Raw genomic sequence first — 24,193 nt, forward strand, 5'->3', positions numbered from 1 at the left:
CTCCACAGTAAACTCAGACATGTTACTTTGTAGTCATTAAAGTTTTGGCTTTGTTTTGCAATCAATGAATTAACAAGGAACATTACTTTTATACATTCACTGGATCCCGTTGAAGTTGGTGGAAATTTGAGGATTATGATCCACCACTAGCCACATTTTCTCATCTCCACCCCTTTCCGCAGACTGTTCCCTCCACAACTCCTTGGTTAACTCATTCCTTCCCATCCAAACCACCCTCTTCCCCAAGTACCTTCCCCTGCAACCGCAGAAGATGTAACACCTGTCTATACCTCCTCCCTCGACTCTGTCCAGGGGCCCCAATAGTCCTTTCAGGTTAGGCAGAGGTTCACTTGCACCTCCTCCAACCTCATCTACTGTGTCCATTGTTCAAGATGTGGACTCTAATACATCGGCGAGACCAAACACAGACTGGGCAATCGTTTCGCAGAACACCTTCCCTCAGCCCACCTGAACCAACCTGATCTCCTGGTTGCTGGACACTAATTCTCCTTCCCATTCCTCCACAGACTTTTCTGTCCTAGATCTCCATTGTCAGAGTGAGGCTAAATGCATATTGGCCTGTTTTCTATATCAACGTTACTTTTTTGCATATCTTTCATTCGTTGTTCTTTATCTCCACATCAATATCTATATCTCTCGTTCCCCTTATCCCTAACAAGTCTGAGGAAGAGTCTTGACCCAAAATGTCACCCATTCCTTCTCTCCTTGCCTGACCTGCTGAGTTACTCCAACTTTTTGTGTCCATCTTGTACTTTATAGTTTGCTTCAGTCCATTGTTTTATCAAAGGTAAACATCAGGTATTGTAACAAGGCAGATATTTTATTATGCAAGGCACTAGTTTCAAATTCTTCACACATCATGAATACAAAATGAAGTATTTACATAATTGCACATTGAAAAACATTCAAAATATGGTTTGAAATATACAAATCCAATCTGGAATATATTATATTCCATTTTGCATTACATGGCAAACAATGTATCATGGTTATGGAATTATGAAGCTAACACATCTCCAATTGAAAACTGTCCAATAAATAAAGGATGAAAGTTTGTTTTTGTTTATACCAATGCCAAATTGAAATAAGTCATGCTGTCGTTGTGCTCAGAAGTGAAAGTGTCTAATTTGGATGTGTTCCCACAATAAAAGTAATAGTTATAATTGAAGCATAGGCTCCCATCAGTATATATTTTCACCATGTGTTGGTCTCCTAGTTGAGGAAGGACATCCTTGCTTTTGAGGCAGTGCAGCGTAGGTTCACGAGGTTAATCCCTGGGATGGGGGGAACTGTCATGAGGAAAGACTGGGCTTGTATTCACTGGAATTTAGAAGGATGAGAGGGGATCTTATAGAAAGATATAAAATTATAAAAGGACTGGACAAGCTGGATACAGAAAAAAATGTTCCCAGTGTTGGAGTCCAGAACCGGGGGCCACAGTCTAAAAATTAAGGGGAGGCCATTTAAAACTGAGATGAGAAAAAAAAAATTACCCAGTGATTGATGAACTTGTGGAATCCTCTGCCACAGAGGCAGTAGAGGCCAATTCACTGGATGAGTTTAAAAGAGTTAGGTAGAGCTCTAGGGTCTAGTGGAACCAAGGGATATGGGGAGAAGGCAGGCACGTGTTACTGATTGTGGACGATCAGCCATGATCACAATGAATGGTGGTGCTGGCTCAAATGGCCTCCTGCACTTATTTTCTGTTTCTATTTTTGCCAGTGCAATTTAATCCCAGCCAAAATTTGACAGTTACCATGTTAACATCTTCTGTCACTAAAAATAGAACATTCATTGCAATGTTATGCAATTATAGAACAAATTAAAATTTTGAGTTTTGGAAATACACAGACAAATGTAGTCATATTTAAAAAAGCCTTATTTAAGGTACAGACACTTAGAAATATAAAGAGCAAACAGCTACAAATTGCAGAATGACAATATTTAGAGGATGATGCAGGGCCAAAGTGTGCTACAGTTGAATAGTTAAGAGTTCCTCAAAGGTGCATAGTTATACCTTGTCCCTGAGGGGAGTACAGCAAGGGTATAATGGACCAAATGGCAACCTATGATATATATTTGATTGTTTAATATATGCAGGCCGGGTAGGCACCTATACATTGAATATAATTACAACCACATACCCCTGTACCCATCAAACAAATCATTAAAATCAATCACTGGGCCAAAGACACTTGTAAAAGGAACCTAGTCTCCTTTTGTAGTGTTGTGCGAGGGAGATTACTAAATGCTCATGGTGAACTCATAAAATACCATGTTCAGTGATTGACATTTTTCCCAGCAAATATTTGCTTTACAATCTAGTGTAAATTTTAAACACTTCATTCCTGAGCTGCTGGTTCAGTTCCGCCTCTGTGTGATTGAAGGTTAGCAAAGAAAATAAACAAAGCATTTTTAACGTTCGCATCCGATTGTAAAGCGGCAGAGAATGATCACCTCACAACAAATGGCCGACTACCCAAATTTGTAAAAATCCTTGCCTCCATGAGACTTGAGAATCACGACAAAAATAATAGCAAATGTCACAGGGGCATATGTTGTGTAAAACAAATAAAAATCAGTATTTTATTAATTAACTTACATGTGTTTTTAATGTCACATCTGTCCCTTAAACTGAGGCTGAAATAACTGATGAAGGTAGTAAAGGACACAAAATGCTGGGGTAACTCAGTGGGTCAGGCAACATCTGTGGAGAATATGGATAGGTGATATTTTAGATCAGGACCCTTCTTCAGTCCAGTTAAATATGGTAGATGTACTCGTGGATTTAAGAAACAGTTGGTAAAACTGGGGGGGTACATGTTCATGTTTGATAGGAATACCATAACATTTGTAGGCTGTTAGGTCAAGACAGTGATCAATTAATTGCCAGGAAAATATGCAACATTAAGCAATACTAAGTTAACTGAGGTAGATTTTGGCATCCCAATGTAAAGGCACAAGGTAGTGCTGAAAAGATGTTTTGGCAAAAAGCATTAATGCAACTATTGGAAAATGTTGCAGAATTTTGTACAACTGGCACAAAAATCCTCTAACTGGGAAAGTTAAAAATCTACACTTTTAAGGTGTGGTGAAGAGGGGAAAAGAACTTAAGGTTTCTAGCTCATGAGGTATAAGAAGATAACTGCAGATGCTGGTACAAATCGAAGGTATTTATTCACAAAATGCTGGAGTAACTCAGCAGGTCAGGCAGCATCTCGGGAGAGAAGGAATGGGTGACGTTTCGGGTCGAGACCCTTCTTCAGACTGATGTCAGGGGGGCTGGACAAAGGAAGGATATAGGTGGAGACAGGAAGATAGAGGGAGATCTGGGAAGGAGGAGGGGACGGGGGGGACAGGAACTATCTAAAGTTGGAGAAGTCGATGTTCACGAGGTCATAGCTTCAAAACAATGGCTAAGGAAAATCAACGGAACCATAAGTAGTGGGAAAGTTAATCTCAAGAGGCAACAGCTAAGAAACTATTAAATACAGATAGAAAGTGCTGGAGCAACTCGGGAGGTCAGGCAGCATCACTGGAGAAAATGGATAGATGACGTTTCAGTTCAAAACCTTTTTCAGGCTTCTATTGAATGTTATTTCTATATTTACAGAGGGCAGATCAATGAAAAAGGAGCTTCCATGATTTACTTAATGTCCCAAATCCTGCAAGCAGAGAAGGTTTGGAAACGTGGAATAAGGGTAGTAGGCCTTCACACAATATACTTCTATATCTAGTTAAGAGGAAGAGGGTAAAAATTATCTCAGCCTTAATTACTAATGGTGTTGGCATCTAGCTTATTGTGGGAGATAATTCCACACTCACTCCTATGTATATTTAATGTATATACTCAATGTCCTGCTGGACCTCAACCTACACCCACCCATCAAAAATGTTTCAAGCCAATCAATGTTATTTTAAGATCTTTAATTATAAAATCTTTGAACCCATGCCTGGAAACATAATGGTTAATGTGATCACTTAATTCCAAACTTTGAACTCCCTCAATTTACTGGTGAACCATTGCTACACTCAAGTGAGTCACTTCCATTCCCTGCAAAATACTTGATGTGATGTGACAGGGAATATTCAACATGACGTTCAAAATGTATATTCCATCTCTCACGTGAGAAAACTCAAAACATTACTGCTATATTTTACGAATACATAAATCTCCAAATCATTTAATTCCTTACCTATTCTGAGTCAATACAGATTATTTTTCCTTTTGAGTCGAAATATATCTGATATCCGATCTTTGTAATTTTATGCTTTATAACTATAATATTAATTCTATTTACAATATTACAAACTTCTTATTGCCATCCTTGGATACTTGGCTCTATATAGTATTGTCAGGGATTAATTTATATTGTAACAGTTGCATCTTCAGTACAGACCCTTGTGGAACCTCAGTGGTCATTTGCTTCCAATATGTGAAATCTAATCGAGATACTGTGTTCAAAATTATGAAGCATTTTGTGGTGGTTATATCAGTTTCTACAGGAAATGAATCAGGAACAAGGACACGGATTTAAACTCTACGACAAAAGGATCAAAAGATAAAGAGCAGCAACTGCTGAAAGAGTAATGAATAAACATTTCACATAAATTTCAAATAGCAATTAGATGCAAGACCAATATGTAGGGTAAAAACCGGGGCGTGGCACTAAAATGGAATACATTTTTCAGAGTGCTCTCCCTCTGACCCTTCAGAGCATAAATTTGATCATTCCTCTATAACCTTTCCAGTTATCCCAATGTGAAATTAGTAATTATATCTTGTATCATTTTCTTGTATAAGTATTAGACTTCCCACTATCTTTATATCTCTGTTTTTTTAAACTATTGCGTTTCCCTTCATGCATTACACCACCGGTATCTTCCACAACCACTTGATTCTGAAACTGTCTTGCATCACCATCACTCCTATTGACAAAATAAGTTTCTTCGCGTGGTGCATTCTCACTCACATAGTGCCTTTGGTTTTCTACTTTTATCCGTAGGTTTTCATGCCCACCAAAACCAATATGCGCTTCAGATCTCTCTACAATTCTGTCTTCAGTAGGTGGTTTGCTATCTTCTTTTGAGACTGCTTGACTGGCCCCGTCAATATTGCGATCATGTAAGCAGCTTGTATCTCTTGACCACTGCCTGCCTGGTTTATCTTTCCTGTTCATTTCTCTTTCTCCTTTCTTATTGCTGTATGGAGTACATCGAGGTGCATTTCTTTCTGAAGGGCTATCCTTTACGTTGTGGTTCATCCCTCTTGTTCGTTTGGAAGATTGTGGAGTTTTGTTGCACAAGGTGCCGTTTTTTTTATAATTATTCCTGGATTTCTGATTTGTGGAGGTGTCTGCTACAGATTGATTTACAGTATCAACTTTTGATTCTTCAGTGCTTTGAGAAGCCAAATCACTGTTGGATTTTGCCTCTAAGAACCGACTATCAATTTCTGAATGACTTGCACAATCCTGTGGCTGAATATTCCTTGTATCTTCACTGTGAAGACCTGTAGAAGAAATTAAGCTTGCTTTCCCTGGCTTCATTTCTGCAAGGACTGAGTTTTGATTGACACCTTCTTCCTGGGGGGCAGGAGTTGACTGCTGCTGGGCACCAGAGGGACACAAGTCTATGACACTACCAACAGTCTCAGTAACTAGTCGAGGATCTTTGAAAAGTGTCGACTGAACCTGAGAAAGCCTACACTCTCCAGCCTGGCTGAACTCTAGTGGTGGTATCTCAGATTCTTCTAATTTGGGACTTGTAGCATTATCAGATATCTGTGCACATTGATCTGGTGCACCAATCTTCTGGGCAACTGGGCAGGCAGAAGTCCCTCCATTTATTTGTATTGGGTATACGTGCCCTGGTGCAGTCATGTACATAGGATGAAAACTGAAACCGTGCATGTACATGTTCTGGGCAATTAAATTCGAGGGTGGAGGTGGTGCCCACCCAGAGAGTCGTGCTCCATCTGATAAAAAGCGAGGAAAATGACTTGGGAAAAGAGGATTCAAATTTTGAGGGGGTAGTCCAGGGTTTGCTGATACCGGAACGGATTGACTTTTGGGAGGCAGATGTCCAGTCGTTGCTTGTGGTGATAATGAATGGCTGCTGTCATCACTAACGTCTAACTGTGGAAGAGCGTTGATTTCCTGAGGATTTGCTGTTTGCAACGGGGCTCCAACATGGTCATTCTGCACATGCCCAGCCATTGCCTGGAAATAAGGACTTGCAGGAAATATTGGAGCAGGACAACTGGGGTACACTCCACAATTTTGAAAGTAAGCCTGGGTCAGTGGATATAGATACGAATATGGTGGCCACCGTGGCAAACTGTAAGCCTAAAAAGAAAATATTTGATATGAGAAAGCACATGATATAATAAATCGCTGACATCTGGTGCAGCAATTCCTGCACTGCAAGCTGGTATCATGGAACTTCCAACATGTGAGAGACACTAATGAGCCAAAGTATTCCCTCATTCCCCAAGGCATTCAAGGAGGAAATTGTCCAAGGTCCTGCTGCTCATTATTATCCAATTACATTTACTAATAAATGCATGGAGACAGACACAGCAGATATGCAGCACAGTGAACGAATAGCTTCCAGCATGTGATAACAAGGCACACATAGGAATTGCCACTTGTGAGCAGTGGTACACCAACACCGCCGGCAGGAATGCTTACTAACGAGTTATCATTCTTCACCGTAGAGGGCATGGTTAACAAATAACAACAATGAAATCCTGCACTGCATCACTGAAATAAAATCTTGGCTTCAAATCAATTTCCTCAAACTAAACTGTGACAAATCCAAAATCATCATCATTGGACCAAAAACGCCCACCAAATCCACCCATAACTTCACCCTCAACATCGACGGTTTCTCAGTATCCACCTCCCCTCACATCCGGAATCTTGGCATCATCTTTGATCAAACCCTCTCCTTCGACAAACACACTAAACACATCACCAAGACAGCCTTCTTCCACCTCAAAAACATCGCCTGTCTCCGTCCATCCCTCTCCTCCACAGCTGCAGAAACCCTCATCCACGCCTTCATCACCTCCCGTTAGACTACTGTAACTGCCTCTCTATGGTTCACCCTCAAAAATCATCAATAAACTCCAATACATCCAGAACTCCGCTGCCCGTCTACTCACCCACTCCCCGATCCGTGACCATATCACCCCCGTCCTTTACAAGCTCCACTGGCTCCCCATCCCCCAGAGAATCCAGTACAAAATCCTCCTCATGACCTACAAAGCCCTCCATAACCTGGCCCCATCCTACCTGACTAACCTCCTCCACAGACACACTCCCACCCGCACCCTCCGCTCTGCTGCTGCTAACCTCCTGTCCCCCCCCCCCCATCCGGACCAAACTCAGATCCTGGGGGGACAGGGCTTTCTCCATCGCTGCTCCCACCCTCTGGAACTCACTACCTCAAACTATCAGAGACTCCTCCTCACTCACCACATTCAAAACATCACTGAAGTCTCACCTGTTCAACACTGCCTTCAACCACTGACCGTCACCTCACCTTATTTTTCCTTTTCTGTTCGTTTATTTACTTATTTTTATGTCTTATTTACCCTGTAAAGCGTCTTTGAGTGTCCAGAAAGTGCTATACAAATGTAATGTATTATTATTATTAAATGTCTTCTCACATTTTATGAAATTGGGATTCAAATTATCTCCCACAAAAAAACCCAAATACTAAACTTAACCATAGAAACAGCAGCACTGATAGCAGTTCTTACCAGGCAAAACAAGATTAGACTGCGGATGATTACAATGATCACAAAATGCTTTAAACAACCAAATATTCAGCAATTCATTTAGTCCACAGAACTAAGTGTAATGAAAGGCAGTAGAGCAAACATGATTCCTATTGCTAATAATGTTTTAGTACTGTGAATGGGAGACACAATTAACTGGCTTACCTGAACACCAAGGTTGTAGAAAAAGCGCAGAATGCTTTTATCTGAAAAATAAAAAATATTTTTCCTCTAAATGTGAGTGACCATCAAATTTATTGTATCATTACATATGTTAATAAATGTTAAAAGTTCCTTAAACTGAGGTATAACACTGGCAAATTTCCCTCAGAAATTAGAAATGCAAACGTTTAACACACATATAATTGGTTTTAAAACAAGGCTACAGAAAAGGATGAAGTAAAATTTGCTGATTGATAAATGGCAAATATTTAAAAGAACATTTTGATCTCATTGAAAAATATAGTCCATGGGAATAGTAATAGAAGACGCTGACAATGTTGTTACGGATATTAAGTTGAGGAGGACTGTGTGTGTTCTAAGAAGCAACGAATAGCCAATAATTTGATAGAGGAAAGGTAAAAGTGAACCAGCAAGAATTTTTTTTGAAGAATGATCCCGACCCGAAACATTGTCTATCTGTTTCACTCCACAGATCCTGCCTGACCCAGAGTTCCTCCAGCAATTTATTTGTTTACTCAAGATTGCAGCATCTACAGTTGAGTGTCTCGAAGAATGTATTAAAAAAAAAATACAAATAACCTCCAGCAATGTATTAAAAACAGAACATCAAAAAGACTGTCCTGTTGTCAAAAGCTTTTTTTTAAAATGGTTTCTGAGCCTAACGATCAGGATTGATGAGATGAGAACGTTTTAAAAGTAAAATAGATTAGTTGAAAGGTTTTTATAATTAAAAATTTAATTGAAGACAGTCCCAGCAGATTGGAAGGTACCATATGTCAATGGGCCTGCAAAGTAGTGGAATGATGTGGCGCAGCGGTAGAGTTGCTGCCTTACAGCTAATGCAGCGCCACAGACTCAGGTTCGATCCTGACTACGGGCGCCGTCTGTACGGAGTTTGTACGTTCTCCCTGTGACCTGCGTGGGTTTTCTCCGAGATCTTCCGTTTCCTCCCACACTCCAAAGACGTACAGGTATGTAGGTTAATTGACTGGGTAAATGTAAAAAAAATTGTCCCTAGTGTGTGTAGGATAGTGTTAATGTGCGGGGATCGCTGGGCGGCGCGGACTCGGTGGGCCGAAGGCCCTGTTTCCGCGCTGTATCTCTAAATCTAAAAAAATGGCACTTAGAAAATCAACCCAGACCTAGCCCACAGAGTTCATTCCCCTATCCAGTCTTCACACAGCTGCAGTTACTTTTTGCTGCTGTGTATTTCCAGTCTGCCAAGGACCTGTTGCCACAGCCATGGCATAAAGCAGGAGGAGTGGCAAATGGGTCTGAGGCAGTCGGCTCACAGCCCTGCCCCACAGACCAACCCCCTGATGCCTTTTGATAGCTGCTGCTGGGAAAGGCCATTCTAATGTTTAAGTCTGACATTCAAATATTTCAAATACAGCCCAGCAAAAGGCCTGTGTGCCCCAATTTACCCGTGGCTGTTCTTTTTACCTGCCTTCGGCCTGCATCCCTCTGTCCAAATGCCTTTTAAATGTTGCAATTGCACCCACCTCCTCCGACAGCTTCTTCCATATAGTCACCACCCTCTATGAAAACCTAACCTCTCTGGTTCTGAGCTTCCCCATCGAAGGAGAAATATTCTTACTGTCTACCTATGTCCTTCATAATTTTATAATCTTCTACAAGCACACCCCAAAGCTTTCTAAATTCCATTGCGAATAACCCCAGCCAATTCAATATCTACCTATCTTCTGCCTATGCAGATAAGCATGCCAATTCCTTATTCACCAAGTACGCCTTGTTCACTACGCTATCCACCATTTTCAGGAAGCTTTCAACTTGCACTGCAAGGTCCCTCTCTGTATATCAGCACTGAAATACTTTGTTTTCAACCTGATTTCATCCAAAGTGGGTAATCCTTTCCCACATTGCCGTTACATAACTAGAATATGAGAAATTCTAGATGCAAGCAGTCTTGTACCTTATCAAGCTAGCTCCATCATTCAATTAAATCAAGGCAGAACTCAAACTTTGAAACCAGTTCCACCCCCACTGAAACCCGACCACCACAGCAGCTACCCAAGGTTTCCAATGGGTTCAAAAACATATCAATGTCTGTCCTGAATACCCAAACATGAACATCCAAGGCTCCTTACGGCAATTTCAAAATTTCACAATCCTCCGAAGGTATGTTTAGAAATAAGACAAAATGTTTGACCTCTTTAACCCATTCTATGACCACTGATTCTAAACAATCCAACAGGAAAAGGGCACTCAGTACCTATCACAACAACCTCTTAACTTTACACGTTATGTGGAAATTATTCGAAAAGGCAGAATCGAATGTATTTAATTTAGCAGAAACTATGTTCGTCATATCCAAGACGTTGTTATAAGTAACCAACTAGCAGGATATACGAAGATCAACCAAAGATAATTGCTATTTGATCTTTCAAAAGGCATTCAATTACGCGCTACACAAAATAATGGCTCATAAACTTTGATAGCATGGATAAATAGATCGAATGACAGAGAACAGAAGGAATGAGAGTCATTGCCATTACTTACTGAATTCCACAAGAATCATTGCTGGAGCTTCAGCTGTCTTAAATGACTTTGATAAAGAGATGAGATTTAACAATGCCGTTTTTTTTGTGAAAGCAAAGCAAATACATTAAGCTACTTGAAGGATACAAAGATACACCAAAGAAAGAGCAAATCAGCACAAGGTACCTAACGTAGGAACGTGAGATTTTTCAAATTCTAAGTATAAAACTATTGAATATTGGCACTTTGAGACTTGGTTTTCCTTGTACACTAAATAAACAGTGTTAACAAAAACACTTCCATTCAGACACTGTTGACCGGACATATTTTTCCAGCATCTGCCGAGTTTTTACTTTTAATCACAATTAGATGACACAGGCCGGAATCATTCACAGTAACACTGACAGTTAAAAAAATCTTATACTGTATTTAAAAACATAGTATTTACCATCTGGAAGATCTGCTCCACTTTTGTCGTATGAATGCACAGGTGCACTGGTGGAGTACTCTCCCCTCTCATTCAGAGCAAATCCAGGGTATAACAGATCATATGTGCTTGGAATCTGAGGTGACAGATTAGCTCCAGGGAAAGGAGCACAGAGTGGCTTAATTAGGACCGAGGACATTGGAGCCTGTGATACTGCTGGACTCCCGGAGGTCACTGCAGATGATGATGGAGTTACAGATGGAATGGCCGTCTGTGATGAATTCCCTGTCAAACAACATAAACTACATTCATTATTCCTTTAAATAAACAAGTCTCTCCATTAAATCTATATTGGGGGCTGTGAACCATCTTCTATATACTAAAACTCTTGTTTGTTTGTTCCCGAACGACAGCCAAACCAGTACACGATAGCGCGACAATTTTAGGCCCACCTTACTCACCGTCGTCCCTTTGGTGCGAATGAAGAAGTTTCATTGAAATCGCTGTTATATTTTTTAAGTTGTTCACATTTTAAAGTTTAATTCTATTTCCTGGGGAGGGAGGAGGGAGGGTAAGGAGGGTTGAGGGGGATGGAGGGGAGGGGGAGGAAGAGGGAGGAGGGGGAGTGGGGGAGGAGGGGGAGTGGGGGAGGAGAGGGTGCTGCACCAATGCAGGAGAGGTTTGGGTCCACAAGGTCTCGTTACAAATAATTCTCAAATATTTACTTCCAAACAAGATTTCATGAATAATTTGCTGGGCATTTTGCTCACCGGGGTGGCTAAAGAAATAATATTATCAATACTGCAGTACCAAACTTAAAAATAGAAAAATTGCACTTTTTTTAAATAAAACTAAATTGTCCTCTTCTGTTTAAGGTATGAAATTTGTTGCACACGAGTTATTTATTTCATTAAATTTTAATGCGGGAAAATATTCCAACTTTTGCAATATGATGTAATAAAGTAATCAATCCCATATCCTACATCTAAAATAGTTTCAAATTAAATGTCAAATCCTTTTATGAGCAAGACTTATACATACATCGGGAATACAAGTACCTAATAATACATGCAGGGAAATTACATTTTCAATCTCAATTTTTAAGCTGATAAATTTTGACTGCTCTCCCAGCCTTGCAACTCTTGTTGGAAAATCTTTTCATTCACTGAAATGCATCAACAGAATCTCGATCCAATTGAGGGTTGCAAGTACGATTTAAGGTATTACCAGCTGGTGGACTTGGCGAATGTACTGGAACCACAGGTGGATTTTCTGATGTTGCGGTGGAAGATGATGATTGTGTTTGGAGATCCACTTGGAGAATCGGGTCTACCTGTTCCGTCCTGGTGTGAGGAGGAGTCTTCTCCAATGGGTTCTACAGAAAAAAAAATTTTTAAGAATGTCACGTATATTTTTAAAAAAAAATAATGCAATTATACTACGTTCTAGGCCCACAGATTAGGAGAATCGGATCTACCTGTTCCGTCCTGCATTCCTGTACCTACCTGCATTCAAGAGAGAGCTAGATAGAGCTCTTAAGGATAGTGGAGTCAGGGGGTATGGGGAGAAGGCAGGAACGGGGTACTGATTGAGAATGATCAGCCATGATCACATTATAAGAAAATAACTGCAGATGCTGGTACAAACCGAAGGTATTTATTCACAAAATGCTGGAGTAACTCAGCAGGTCAGGCAGCATCTCGGGAGAGAAGGAATGGGTGACGTTTCGGGTCGACACCCTTCTTCAGACTGATGTCAGGGGGGCGGGACAAAGGAAGGATATAGGTGGAGACAGGAAGATAGAGGGAGATCTGGGAAGGGGGAGGGGAAGAGAGGAACTATCTAAAGTTGGAGAAGTCGATGTTCATACCGCTGGGCTGCAAACTGCCCAGGCGAAATATGAGGTGCAGTTCCTCGAATTTCCGGTGGGCCTCACTATGGCACTGGAGGAGGCCCATGACAGAAAGGTCAGACTGGGAATGGGAGGGGGAGTTGAAGTGCTTGGCCACCGGGCACATTGAATGGCAGTGCTGGCTCTCAGGGTCGAATGGCCTCCTCCTGCACCTTTTGTCTATTGTCCTGGTGTGAGAAGGGGTCTTCTCCAATGGGTTCTAGAGAATTTTTTTTTAACCAATGTCACGTTTAATTTTTTAAAAATAATGCAATTTTACTACATTCTAGACCCACAGATTAGGACACAGAAAGCAAAGCTTCTCTCCCAACCCTCCCCCACCCCCTCCCAATTATCGGGAGGATTTCTGGCTCAGGACCTTCTCGTTAAGTTTAGTTTTTTAGTTTAGAGATACAGCGCGGAAACAGGCCCTTCGGCCCACCGAATCCACACCGACCAGCGACCCTCGCACATTAACACTACCCGACACACACTAGGGACAATATACACTTATAACAAGCCAATAGGCCTGCAAACCCTTACATCTTTGGAGTGAGGGAGGAAACCAAAAATCTCAGAGAGAACCCACACGGTCACGGGGTGAACGTACAAACTCCGTACAGACAGAACCCGTAATCGGGATCGAGCCCGGGTCTCTGGCGCCGAAAGGCACCAACTCTACCGCTGCGCCCAGCTGTCTGCAGTGTATCTAGTTCAGAACTTGCCGCTCAACTCCAAGGATCAGAAGACCAGTGAGACGACCCTTCTGCATCCATGGTAGGCATAGGTCAGCAAGACCTAATCCAGTGTTTATAATAAAGTATTGTGTACACAAAATCTTCCCAAAAGCCTTTCTCAATACAGTTCTATGACAGAATCACTTCACATTTTCCAGTTCACATAACTGCCATACAATTTGTTTCTCCTTCAGTTGTTGAATACGATCCATTTTCTTCTCTCTTTCCCACTCATTGCAATATCCCACCTCTAACTATGCACAGTTTACACTGCAGGTAAATGCTGATTCAACAGCACAGGCCGACCCCAGGTAACGAAAGGGTTCTGCTTTCACGGATGTCCCAGGGGAAGATTTTCAGAAAATATACAAAAAAAGTGAATCACTTGATATGGGCAAATATATCTGCACAGTTTTGTAATTAATGGCATCAAAGACTGATAAGAAAGAACGATTACTGAAAGTGGATAGGGAGGAAAAAAAACTCATTCAGGTTTTTCATGTAGGTATGTTGGAAATTTTAATGAAATAATATTATGGGAACTCAATCTTATGTAGGGACGTTTGAAATCTGGGGCCGCCTGTAAAGTGTTATTTGGTTTACTCTTAACATTAATCTTAAGTGCATTTATTTTCACAGTTGTTTCGCCAATATACTTTATATTTATTCATCTTAAATCATCAATGCAAATTGCTTATTTTAAAATACCTGCTCAAGGTGAGAGCATTGCAAGATCAGCATCATTTCTATCTTTAATAATCCTTAAGAAAGTGGTGGCGAGTCTGGAATCACAATTCTTTCCTGAACAGAGAATCGCTCAAATGTTTTCTCCTTAAGCTTTGAAGTTCAGTATTTCCATTTGCACTGCTATTTTTGTTGCACAGAAGTTTCCCCGAAATCCTACTTATAATAAAATTAGCTTCATACTTACATCCAAAGCAGGTAGAGATTTCTCCACACGCGGGTGAATATTTGTTGACACTTGAGCTTCATTCGGCCCTGGATCAACCTTGACTGAAGGACTAACGTCTTTACATTCTAATCTTGTCTGATCAGATTCTAGCCTTCGATCATATTTTCTATAATAAAATTACAACGAAACAAGACCTCAAAAGTCATGTAAAGCACACAATGGCTTTTTCAAACCACAACAACAAGTATACCACACACACAGTAAACTGCGTGCAAGAACAAACATGAGGCGACCATCTTTGGCAGACACAGCAATGTGTTCTCTTAGATTAGTTTCCATCGAATATATATTCCTCTCGGAAAAGTACAATAAGTTTGTGTTGCTAATGCCTGGTTTACCCGTTGACTTTTCAGCTTAAAGACAATTCAATAATTTTGAATGTCAAAAACGGAAAATACTGGAAAAACTCGGCAGGTTAGACTGCATCTGTGGGAAGAAAACAGTCAGAATGTTTCAGGTGGAAGACCTTCTGTATCTAACCGCTTTTAGATTTACAGCGTGTGCATTTAAAAAAAGATGACTTCATAAATCAAAATATTTGACTTAACTTTTGTTTGTACAACATATTTCTTGGTCATTCAATGCTCAAGACAAATTTTGATTCATATAATCAAATGAGAACCGCCAATGGAAAACTGCCTGTTTTAATGTAATAGTAAAGCATCCAAAGGCACTTCAGGTCATGATCAAACAGTTTGTCCAAACTTGCAGGGAGTTACTGAAGAAAGCAAAAGATTGCTTCCTTCAAAGATCAAAAGATTGATCAAAGACTTTGGCTTTACAGAGCACAATAAAGAATAGAGACGGTCGTTTAGGTGGGAATTCCAAACCTGGGCACAGATGGCCAAAATGATGACTGAGAGACCAGGGTCAAGATACTGGGTAAACTTTAAAGGTGGGAAATGACAAAGTCAGGACAATAATTTGAAAGCTCCAGTGAGAATTTCAAGATTGTGGCCTTGTGTAAAACTGGAACCAATGTGGGTGTGCAAGCATGGAAGGGAAAAGTGAAGGGACTTGAATCAATGGGACTTATGCAGCTGAGTTTGGATGAGTTCATGCTTATGAAGAGTAGAAAATGGAAGTGCACTAGACTGGGGTCAAGTTTATAATTAATGACAAGGATGTAGGTTTCAGCATTTAACGTGCTGAGACAGTGGCCTAAACTGGCAGAGTAACCACAGTGAAACCAGATGCTCCCATTGAGGAAGCAGACATGGCTCATCCAAAAGGTGAACATGAATGCCAAGGTTGCTTCAGAAATTTGACTAGGGATTGGGATAGAAACATAGAAAATATGTGCAGGAGTAGGCCATTCAGCCCTTTGAGCCAATATGATCATGGCTAATCATCCAAAATCGGCACCCCATTCCTGCTTTTTCCCCATATCCCTTGATTCCGTTAGCCCTAAGAGCTAAATCTAACTCTCTCTTGAAAATGCAGTCAGTCACTAGGTTGTGTCAAGGCGTCAGTGTTTCTGTACTTAGTAGGGGAAAAAAATCTTTATCCAGGACAAGCAGCTTATGAAATCAGAGGTGCTGATGCGGGATCATGTGAAAAATGTCAATGTACTTTATCTGATTTTGCTTAGAGGAGGCACGTACATGCAAACCAGAGAGACTCGTGGGAGATTTCACAGCCAAATTGTGTAGGAGCAGCAAGAGAAACTACAGAAAGTATGAAGGAGATGATTTAGTCAGAGAGAACATGAAAGAGAAACTAAAGATGCAAGTGATGATGCACTGGGAGAGGGAACATTGAGGTCTCAATCTGAAGAAATCTATTGGGTTCACACATGCATCTTATACAGATTGAAATAACCAGGGGAAAAGAAGGCAGGAACACAGGTCATTGTAGAGGACAATCATGTTCTGCTATCTCCTGTACTTTTTACGCCACAGCGAGACTTTTTGATGAGTGGATAAGGGAGTGGAGACAGGTTGTTATCTGTTACGTTTCCGTATGTTAAATCATATTATGGGTTTAACAGGATGAGTGTGATTTAGCAGTGAGCTGCAGAAATATTCACTTCAGTTCATAAGGTATTTGCATTGAAAGGAAAGCAAAAAGCTTTTGAGGTATTCTTTTTTTACTCAGTTTTCAGATTCTGAGTTACAGAAGATGCAGCACATCCAAACACCAGTGCTAACATTTCAAAGATACAGCAGCAATCTATGAAAAGTTTAACAAGTCCCATTCCAAGATCTAGGTAACTGGATCTTCCAGTCAAATCATGTTATAGACAATAGGTGCAGGAGGAGGCCATTCGGCCCTTCGAGCCAGCACCGCCATTCAATGTGATCATGGCTGATCATTCTCAATCAGTACCCCGTTCCTGCCTTCTCCACATACCCCCTGACTCCGCTATCCTTAAGAGCTCTATCTAGCTCTCTCTTGAATGCATTCAGAGAATTGGCCTCTACTGCCTTCTGAGGCAGAGAATTCCACTGATTCACAACTCTCTGACTGAAAAAGTTTTTCCTCATCTCAGTTCTAAATGGCCTACCCCTTATTCTTAAACTGTGGCCCCTTGTTCTGGACTCCCCCAACATTGGGAACATGTTTCCTGCCTCTAACGTGTCCAGTTATCTTCTGGACGCTCATTCACTGATGCTGCAGGAGGTACAGAGAAGGATGCAACACTCACTTTGAGAGCTGTGGGAAGTCCTCCACTCGCTCCCTGTACTCTGGTGACGGCACCTTGGGCTGTTGTTCTGGATTCGGCAGTGTAGAGCTCTGCTGTCTGGCTTGATGCAGACGTGGTGGCAAACTTGAATGGAAGCGGTTCGACTTATTTACAAAACTGCTCGAATTCTTCACTCCCCTGAAGTCAGCCTCTGTAAAATATGCATTCATTAAATTCATAGATCCAGAGTAATGCAGCACAGAATCAGGCACTTTGACACAACCTATCCATGTTGACAAAAAGTGACGCTAAACCTATTTGGCCCATATATCTCTAAACCTTTCCTATTCTTAGAAACATAGAAAATAGGTGCAGGAGGAGGCCATTTGGCCCTTCGAGCCACCACCGCCATTCATTGTGATCATGGCTGATCATCCACCATCAGTAACCCGTGCCTGCCTTCTCCCCATATCCCTCAATTCCACTAGCCCCTAGAGCTCAGTCTAACCTGAAACTGCTGACCCAGCTGTAATGTGCCTGATCAGAAAACAAGGCTTGAGCTTGTCCAAAGATGTACAGGTATGTCGGTGAATTGGCTTGGTAAATGTAAAAAATATGCCCCTGGTGTGTGTAAGATAGTGTTGATATGCGGGGATCACTGGTCGGTGTGCCGAAGGGCCTGTTTCCGTGCTGTATCCCTAAACTAAACTAACTCTCTTTTAAATTCATCAAGTGAATTGGCCTCTATTGCCTTCTGTGGCAGAGAAGTCCACAAATTCACGACTCTCTGGGTGAAAAAGTTTTTTCTCATCTCAGTTTTAAATGGCCTCCCCTCTATTCTTAGACTGTGACCCCTGTTTCTGGACTCCCCCAACATTGGGAACATTTTTCCTGCATCTAGTTTGTCCAGTCCTTTTATAACCATGAACCAATCCAGATGTTTTCAAAAAAAGTTTATTTAGAACTGTTTCCACCTCTCTCAGAGTGGAAAAACTTGCCCCTTTGATCGCCTTTAATTCTTTCTACACTCACCTCAAACCTTTTAGCCTTGGGAAAATGACTATGACCATTTATCCTATCTATGCCCCTCAAAATTTTATAAACCCTCTACAAGGTTATCTTTTTTTACATTTGTTCACTCCTGGGAAAACCATCCCAGATTATCCAATCTCTCCTTTGACCCAAAAATCTCCAGTCCAGGAACAATTCCTTTTCCAATCCTCTCTAGCTGAATGACATACTTCCTACAGCATGGTAGCCATTATTGCATATAATACTCCAAGTACAGTCTAGGTAATGATCTGCATGAGGTACTAGTTCCTACACAAGGCGTCTGCTGATGAAGACAAGCATACCATAGACCACCTTCATCACTCTGTTGCCACTTTCAGGTGTACTCCAAGGTCTAGCTGTTCATTACCACTGCCCAGGGCCCTGTCATTCACTGTGCGAGTCCTGCCTTCCCAAAATGCACACTTGGCACTTGTCAGAGTTAAAGTGCATCAGTTATTCCGTTGCCCACTTTCCCAGTTGATTATGATTAATCTATCTTTGAATCCGAGAATTATGTGGTTAAATCAATAAGGACTAAATATTCTTCATGACACTCATGAAATCACTTTTGAATAACATCTCATCGTCCAGAAAGACCTGGATATCACAGTACAATATCATCTACACGTTTTTAGACAAGCTAATAAATTACATTTGGAACAAAAGGGGTCTCAGTAATGTTTTTACTGCCAATATTTTAATCATACTTCTAGTGCAATCAGACGTCCAATTTTTTTCCATACCAGAATTGACATTCATTGGCTTCTTGGCTCTTTTTCCTTGAGCTTTGCTCCAGGTTGCCCTTTGAGAGCCTTGAGTAAGTGGCCGGAGGTCCTGAAGAAGGACACTATGTCTGAAGAAAAGCAAAATACACGTATGTTCAAAAAGTATATTTTACTCTTGATGTTATACTGATGATTCCAGGGGCGGGGAAGATTCTATCTGGCTTAAGGGGGGGGGGGGGTGCACGGTGGCGCAGCGGTAGAGTTGCTGCCTTACAGCGAATGCAGCGCCGGAGACTCGGGCTCGATCCCGACTACGGGCGCCGTCTGTACAGAGTTTGTACTTTCTCCCCGTGACCTGCGTGGGTTTTCTCCGAGATCTTCGGTTTCCTCCCACACTCCAAAGACGTATGTAGGTTAATTGGCTGGGCAAATGTAAAAATTGTCCCTAGTGGGTGTAGGATAGTGTTAGTGAGCGGGGATCGCTGGGCGGCGCGGACTCGGTGGGCCGAAAGGCCTGTTTCCGCGCTGTATCTCTAAATCTAAATCTAAATCTAAAACCAGTTACCAGAAAATCAGTGGCGGACCTGTGCATGATTACACAAGCCATCACAGTGTACAGATACAGGATAAAAGGCAATAACGATTGGTTCAAGATAAAGTCCAATTGTCCGATTAAAGATTGTTCAAGAGCCTCAATTTTTTAAACTGAGTTGGATTCGTATTTGGCTGCACGGTTGTGGATGTATAAGGAGAAAAGAAGGGGACTGAGAACATATTCCTGTATTCCTGCAGGGATACTAAACTAAACTAAAGCGTTGAGGATTATTGTGGAGGGTGATTTGTCCCCGTATCCTCACTGACTGTGGTCTGTTGGTCAGGAAGTCGAGGATCCAGTTGCAGAGGTCTCGTGTAGAGATGTCTCTCTTATCCAGGAGTTCCAGGAAAGAGTGTTCGGCCAGGGAGAAGGCATCACACGCGGATCTGTTGTGGTAATAGGCGAATAGCAGTGATTCAAGGTTGCTTGGTAAACTCGATTTAATGCGTTCCATAACCAGCCTCTCAAAGCACTTCATGATGGCGGATGACAAGGCCACTGGACACGAGATCTTGCTTTCCTTCAGCACCAGGATAATGGTGGTCTTCTTGAAGCAGGTGGGTACCTCAGAACGGCGTAGGGAAAGATGAAAGATATCCGTGAACACGTGGTCGGCGCAGTTCCTGAGGATGCGGCCAGGGACTCCGTCTGGGCCAGCTGCTTTCTGCGGGTTCCCCCACAGGAAGGCCAATCTAACTTCTGCAACAGTGACCTGGAAAGGGGCACACTTGAATCTGAGACGGGACAGATGACATCACCCCATTGGCCTGCTGCCTAAAGCGAACATCAAATCCAATATGTTCATCAGGTAGGGTCGCACAATCACCAGCGGATTTTGCCCGACTTTGCTTTGCAGCCAGTTAGTGTATACAGACCTATCAGTCACAGTCTGCGGGCGACTGAACGAGAATACTGGGATTCTAGTTTGTCCCAGTATTGTCTCTTGGCATCCTGGATGGCTGAATGGTCAATCTATCGTTGGTAGATTTGATTAAAATGTATTTCTTCCCTCCACGCATTAGTTTCTCAATTGTTAGCAGTGATGAGGTCAATCTTGGTGACCACATTTAAATATGCCTTTCCTCTCATTTATTTTCCATGACAGTAATACTGATGGAACTAACTACAAGAGGGACTCCATTTAACGTCCATCAGGGGCGGCACGGTAGCGCAGCGGTAGAGTTGCTGCTTTACAGCGAATGCAGCGCCGGAGACTCAGGTTCGATCCTGACTACGGGTGCTGCACTGTAAGGAGTTTGTACGTTCTCCCCGTGACCTGCGTGGGTTTTCTCCGAGATCTTCGGTTTCCTCCCACACTCCAAAGACGTACAGGTATGTAGGTTAATTGGCTGGGTAAATGTAAAAATTGTCCCTAGTGGGTGTAGGATAGTGTTAGTGTGCGGGGATCGCTGGGCGGCACGGACTTGGAGGGCCGAAAAGGCCTGTTTCCGGCTGTATATATATGATATGATATGATATGATACTCTGATGTTCTTTCATCTGATCTTCTGCTCTCAATAAGATTCTCCCCAGCTTTGAACCCTCCTCTCTCAACAAGAATTAATTCCAATTTGTTATTCATTCACATGCAAGCAGGAGGTCAACCTATCACACGGAAGGCAGGCGGCTGGTCCGGACGGCATCAGCTCGAGGCTCCTCAATTGTGATTTAGATTTAGATTTTTTAGAGATACAGCGCAGAAACAGGCCCTTCGGCCCACTGGGTCCGCGCCGCCCAGCGATCCCCGCACACTAACACTATCCTACACCCACTAGGGACAATTTTTACATTTGCCCAGCCAATTAACCTACGTCTTTGGAGTGTGGGAGGAAACGAAGATCTCTGAGAAAACCCACGCATGTCACGGGGAGAACGTACAAACTCCGTACAGACGGCGCCCGTAGTCAGGATCGAACCTGAGTCTCCGGCGCTGCATTCGCTGTAAGGCAGCAGCTCTACCGCTGTGCCGCCCATGCCACCTGTGCAGACCAGCTGTGCGGAATAGTGGAGCATGTCTTCAATTTGAGCCTGAAACTGGGGAGAGTTCCACAGCTGTGGAAAACACACTGCGTGGTACTGGTACCAAAGACGCCGCACCCGAAGGAACTCAACAGCTACAGGCCGGTGGCACTGACATCACACCTGATGAAGACTTTGCTGCTGTAACACTGTAAATTTCCCCGGTGTGGGACGAATAAAGGAATATATTATTATATTATATTATTATTTAAATGAACACAAAACTGCTTCACAATTTGATATCATACTTGTCATTTTCTAATTCAGCAACACTTCAGCATCCCCCACTCCCAACCACCCAGTGCTTTTGTTCCTTGGAAAAACTGGTTTGGTCTTAGTTGGGAAGGGGGCAAGAGACAACCATAAGGTACAGTCCCTACCCAAAACGTCACCTTTCCATGTTCTCCAGAGATGCTGCCTGACCCGCTGAGTTACTCCTGCAGTTTGTGTCCTTTTACCACAAGGTACAAGTCAATTTCACTTCATTCTTTTACAAATTTTAGTTGAGAAACACAAAATAATTAAAATAAGATAAAATAAGATAAGTTAGTGGAACCAATAATATGCCCAAAGGCCTGGATGACGAATGCGTAGATGAGAGTTTACGGCACAGGTAAGGAGGAAAGTTGGATTGATACAAAATGTTGGTTAGATCAGAGTTGTACCAGGACTTCTTTGTCTGCAGGTACATTAAGATAGGTAGTCATTGAGAACGCACAATGCACATAGTCCAGAATGATGCCAGGAACTGAAAAAGTTACACAGCCAACTTGACAAAGTAAGGTTTTTAAAATTAGGGACAGTTTTGATGGACTTTAAGAGACAGAACATTTTTCATTGAAGATTCAATGATTAGGACTCAACAATTTAAAATTGTCACGAAAGTAAAGATAATTAGAAAAAAAATCCTTTTTAGAGGATTATCCAAATGATGAATAGTCTGTGAGAGAACTCACTGCATCGTTTAAAACAGAATATTAGATAAATATTTAAAGCAGAAGAGGACATAAAGGATGAGAAAAGTAGAGGAGAATGTGGGGCATTTATTCTGAACTACTAAAGAACAATGAGCCAAACATTCCACTTTGTGTTTTGTAAAGTTGTATAATCTGAAACGTGTGTAAATAACGTGCAACGACGATATGGACCTTGTGGTCTGGATCATATAACAAGGATGATCTGGACAGGATAATATAATCATTTTCACCACTTTCTTATTACCACTTTACCTCCTTAACCACAAGTGAAGTCCCAGAAGACTGGAGAAAAGCCAATGTTGTTCCTTTATCTAAGAAAGGCAGTTGAGACAAACGGGGGGGGGGAAATTATAGGGCAGTGAGCCTTACATCGGTGGTAGTAAAATTAATGGAGAAGATTAAAGTTAGGATCTACTCACATCTAAAAAAAACATATATTTAGTCAGGGTAGGTAGCATGGCTTTGTGCAAGTGAGGTCTTGTCTTACAACTTGATCAAGTTTTTTTTGAGGTAACAATGATGATTGATGAGGGTAGAGCAGAGGATGTTGTACACATTGACTTCAGTAAAGTTTTTTACAAGTGGGTTGAATCAGATGATTAAGACACATGGAATCCGTCGAAATTTGGTTTGGCCATAGAAGACAGAAGATACCAGTGAAGAAGTGTTATTCTGACAGGAGATCTGTGACCATGGTGACCAACAAGGATCAGTGCGGGGATCTCTGTTGCTTGATGATTTAGAAAATTTGTATATATATATATATAGGTGGACTGGCTGCCAAGTTCGCAGATGGCAAAAATTGGCAGTGTTGTGGATAGTGAGGAAGGTTGTCAAATGGTATGGACCACTTAGAAATTAAATAGCAGGCGGAGTTTAATCCAGACAAGTAAGTGTAAGGTGTTGCACTTGGGAGGTCAAATGTAAGAGAAAAATATGTTGTAAGTGTCTGCATACTTAAGGGCCTGTCCCACTAAGGCGATTTTTAAGGCGAATGCCGGCGACTGTCATAGTCGGAACAGGTCGCCGAAAAAATGGCGACTGGACCCCCCCTACGACAATGTCTACGACAAGTTACAACAACCTACCACCTAGTCGACGTCAAGCTACCGACAACCGGCGACCCAATCGTCGCGACTTAGGACGTCCACCTACGACCGCGCCTATGACAACCTACGACAACTGAAATCAATCTACGTCTACCCGCGACAAACTACGACCCTGTCAGCGACAACTGAAGACAATTCACGTCATTTTGGCCGCCGGTTTTGACGCCGGTACCTGTCGACGTAGGTAGTCGCCAATGGAATTCACCGAAGTCAGCACCGGAGACAACCTACGTCACCTGGCGACAACCTACGACAGCGCCCACATCAGGAGACGTCAAGCCACGATCATTGGCTTCAAACCAACAGTCGCCAAAATTTTTAAAACATCTCAAAATCCAGCGGCGACCAGAAAAACGCTACGACTCTTTAGAGACGACTCACGACCATACAGGCGACACCCCGGCGACAGCCTAGTCCCCTGTAATCGCCTAAAATAAATCGGCTTTGCATGCTGTTCTCAGAAGAGGATCTATTGTCATCCAATACAATCGCCCTACTTTTTTTGAATCCTTCTTCTATCCTTAGGTCGAGCACCATTTCTAGTTTTTGTTACAATGCTAAGAACCTTCTTC

The 24,193-nt window shown here is 42.0% G+C and overlaps 1 protein-coding gene across 2 annotated transcripts in view; it reads right to left on the reverse strand.

Moving 5' to 3' along the window:
- Window positions 1–831: 831 nt before the first annotated feature.
- The window catches only part of otud4 (OTU deubiquitinase 4), an 81,017-nt gene continuing 57,655 nt past the window's right edge, over window positions 832–24,193 (reverse strand). For both annotated transcript variants that reach the window (XM_078406900.1, XM_078406892.1), the window contains exons 12-18: window positions 18,940–19,049; window positions 17,165–17,354; window positions 14,476–14,623; window positions 12,144–12,291; window positions 10,938–11,201; window positions 7,973–8,013; window positions 832–6,368 (exon numbers count right to left, since the gene is read on the reverse strand). In XM_078406900.1, coding sequence (XP_078263026.1) covers window positions 4,809–6,368; window positions 7,973–8,013; window positions 10,938–11,201; window positions 12,144–12,291; window positions 14,476–14,623; window positions 17,165–17,354; window positions 18,940–19,049 — 2,461 coding nt within the window. In that variant the 3' untranslated portion in view covers window positions 832–4,808. The remainder of the gene's footprint in view (window positions 6,369–7,972; window positions 8,014–10,937; window positions 11,202–12,143; window positions 12,292–14,475; window positions 14,624–17,164; window positions 17,355–18,939; window positions 19,050–24,193) is intronic.

This window comes from Rhinoraja longicauda, chromosome 1 (genome assembly GCF_053455715.1).
Source record: "Rhinoraja longicauda isolate Sanriku21f chromosome 1, sRhiLon1.1, whole genome shotgun sequence".
Lineage (NCBI taxonomy): Eukaryota > Metazoa > Chordata > Chondrichthyes > Rajiformes > Arhynchobatidae > Rhinoraja > Rhinoraja longicauda.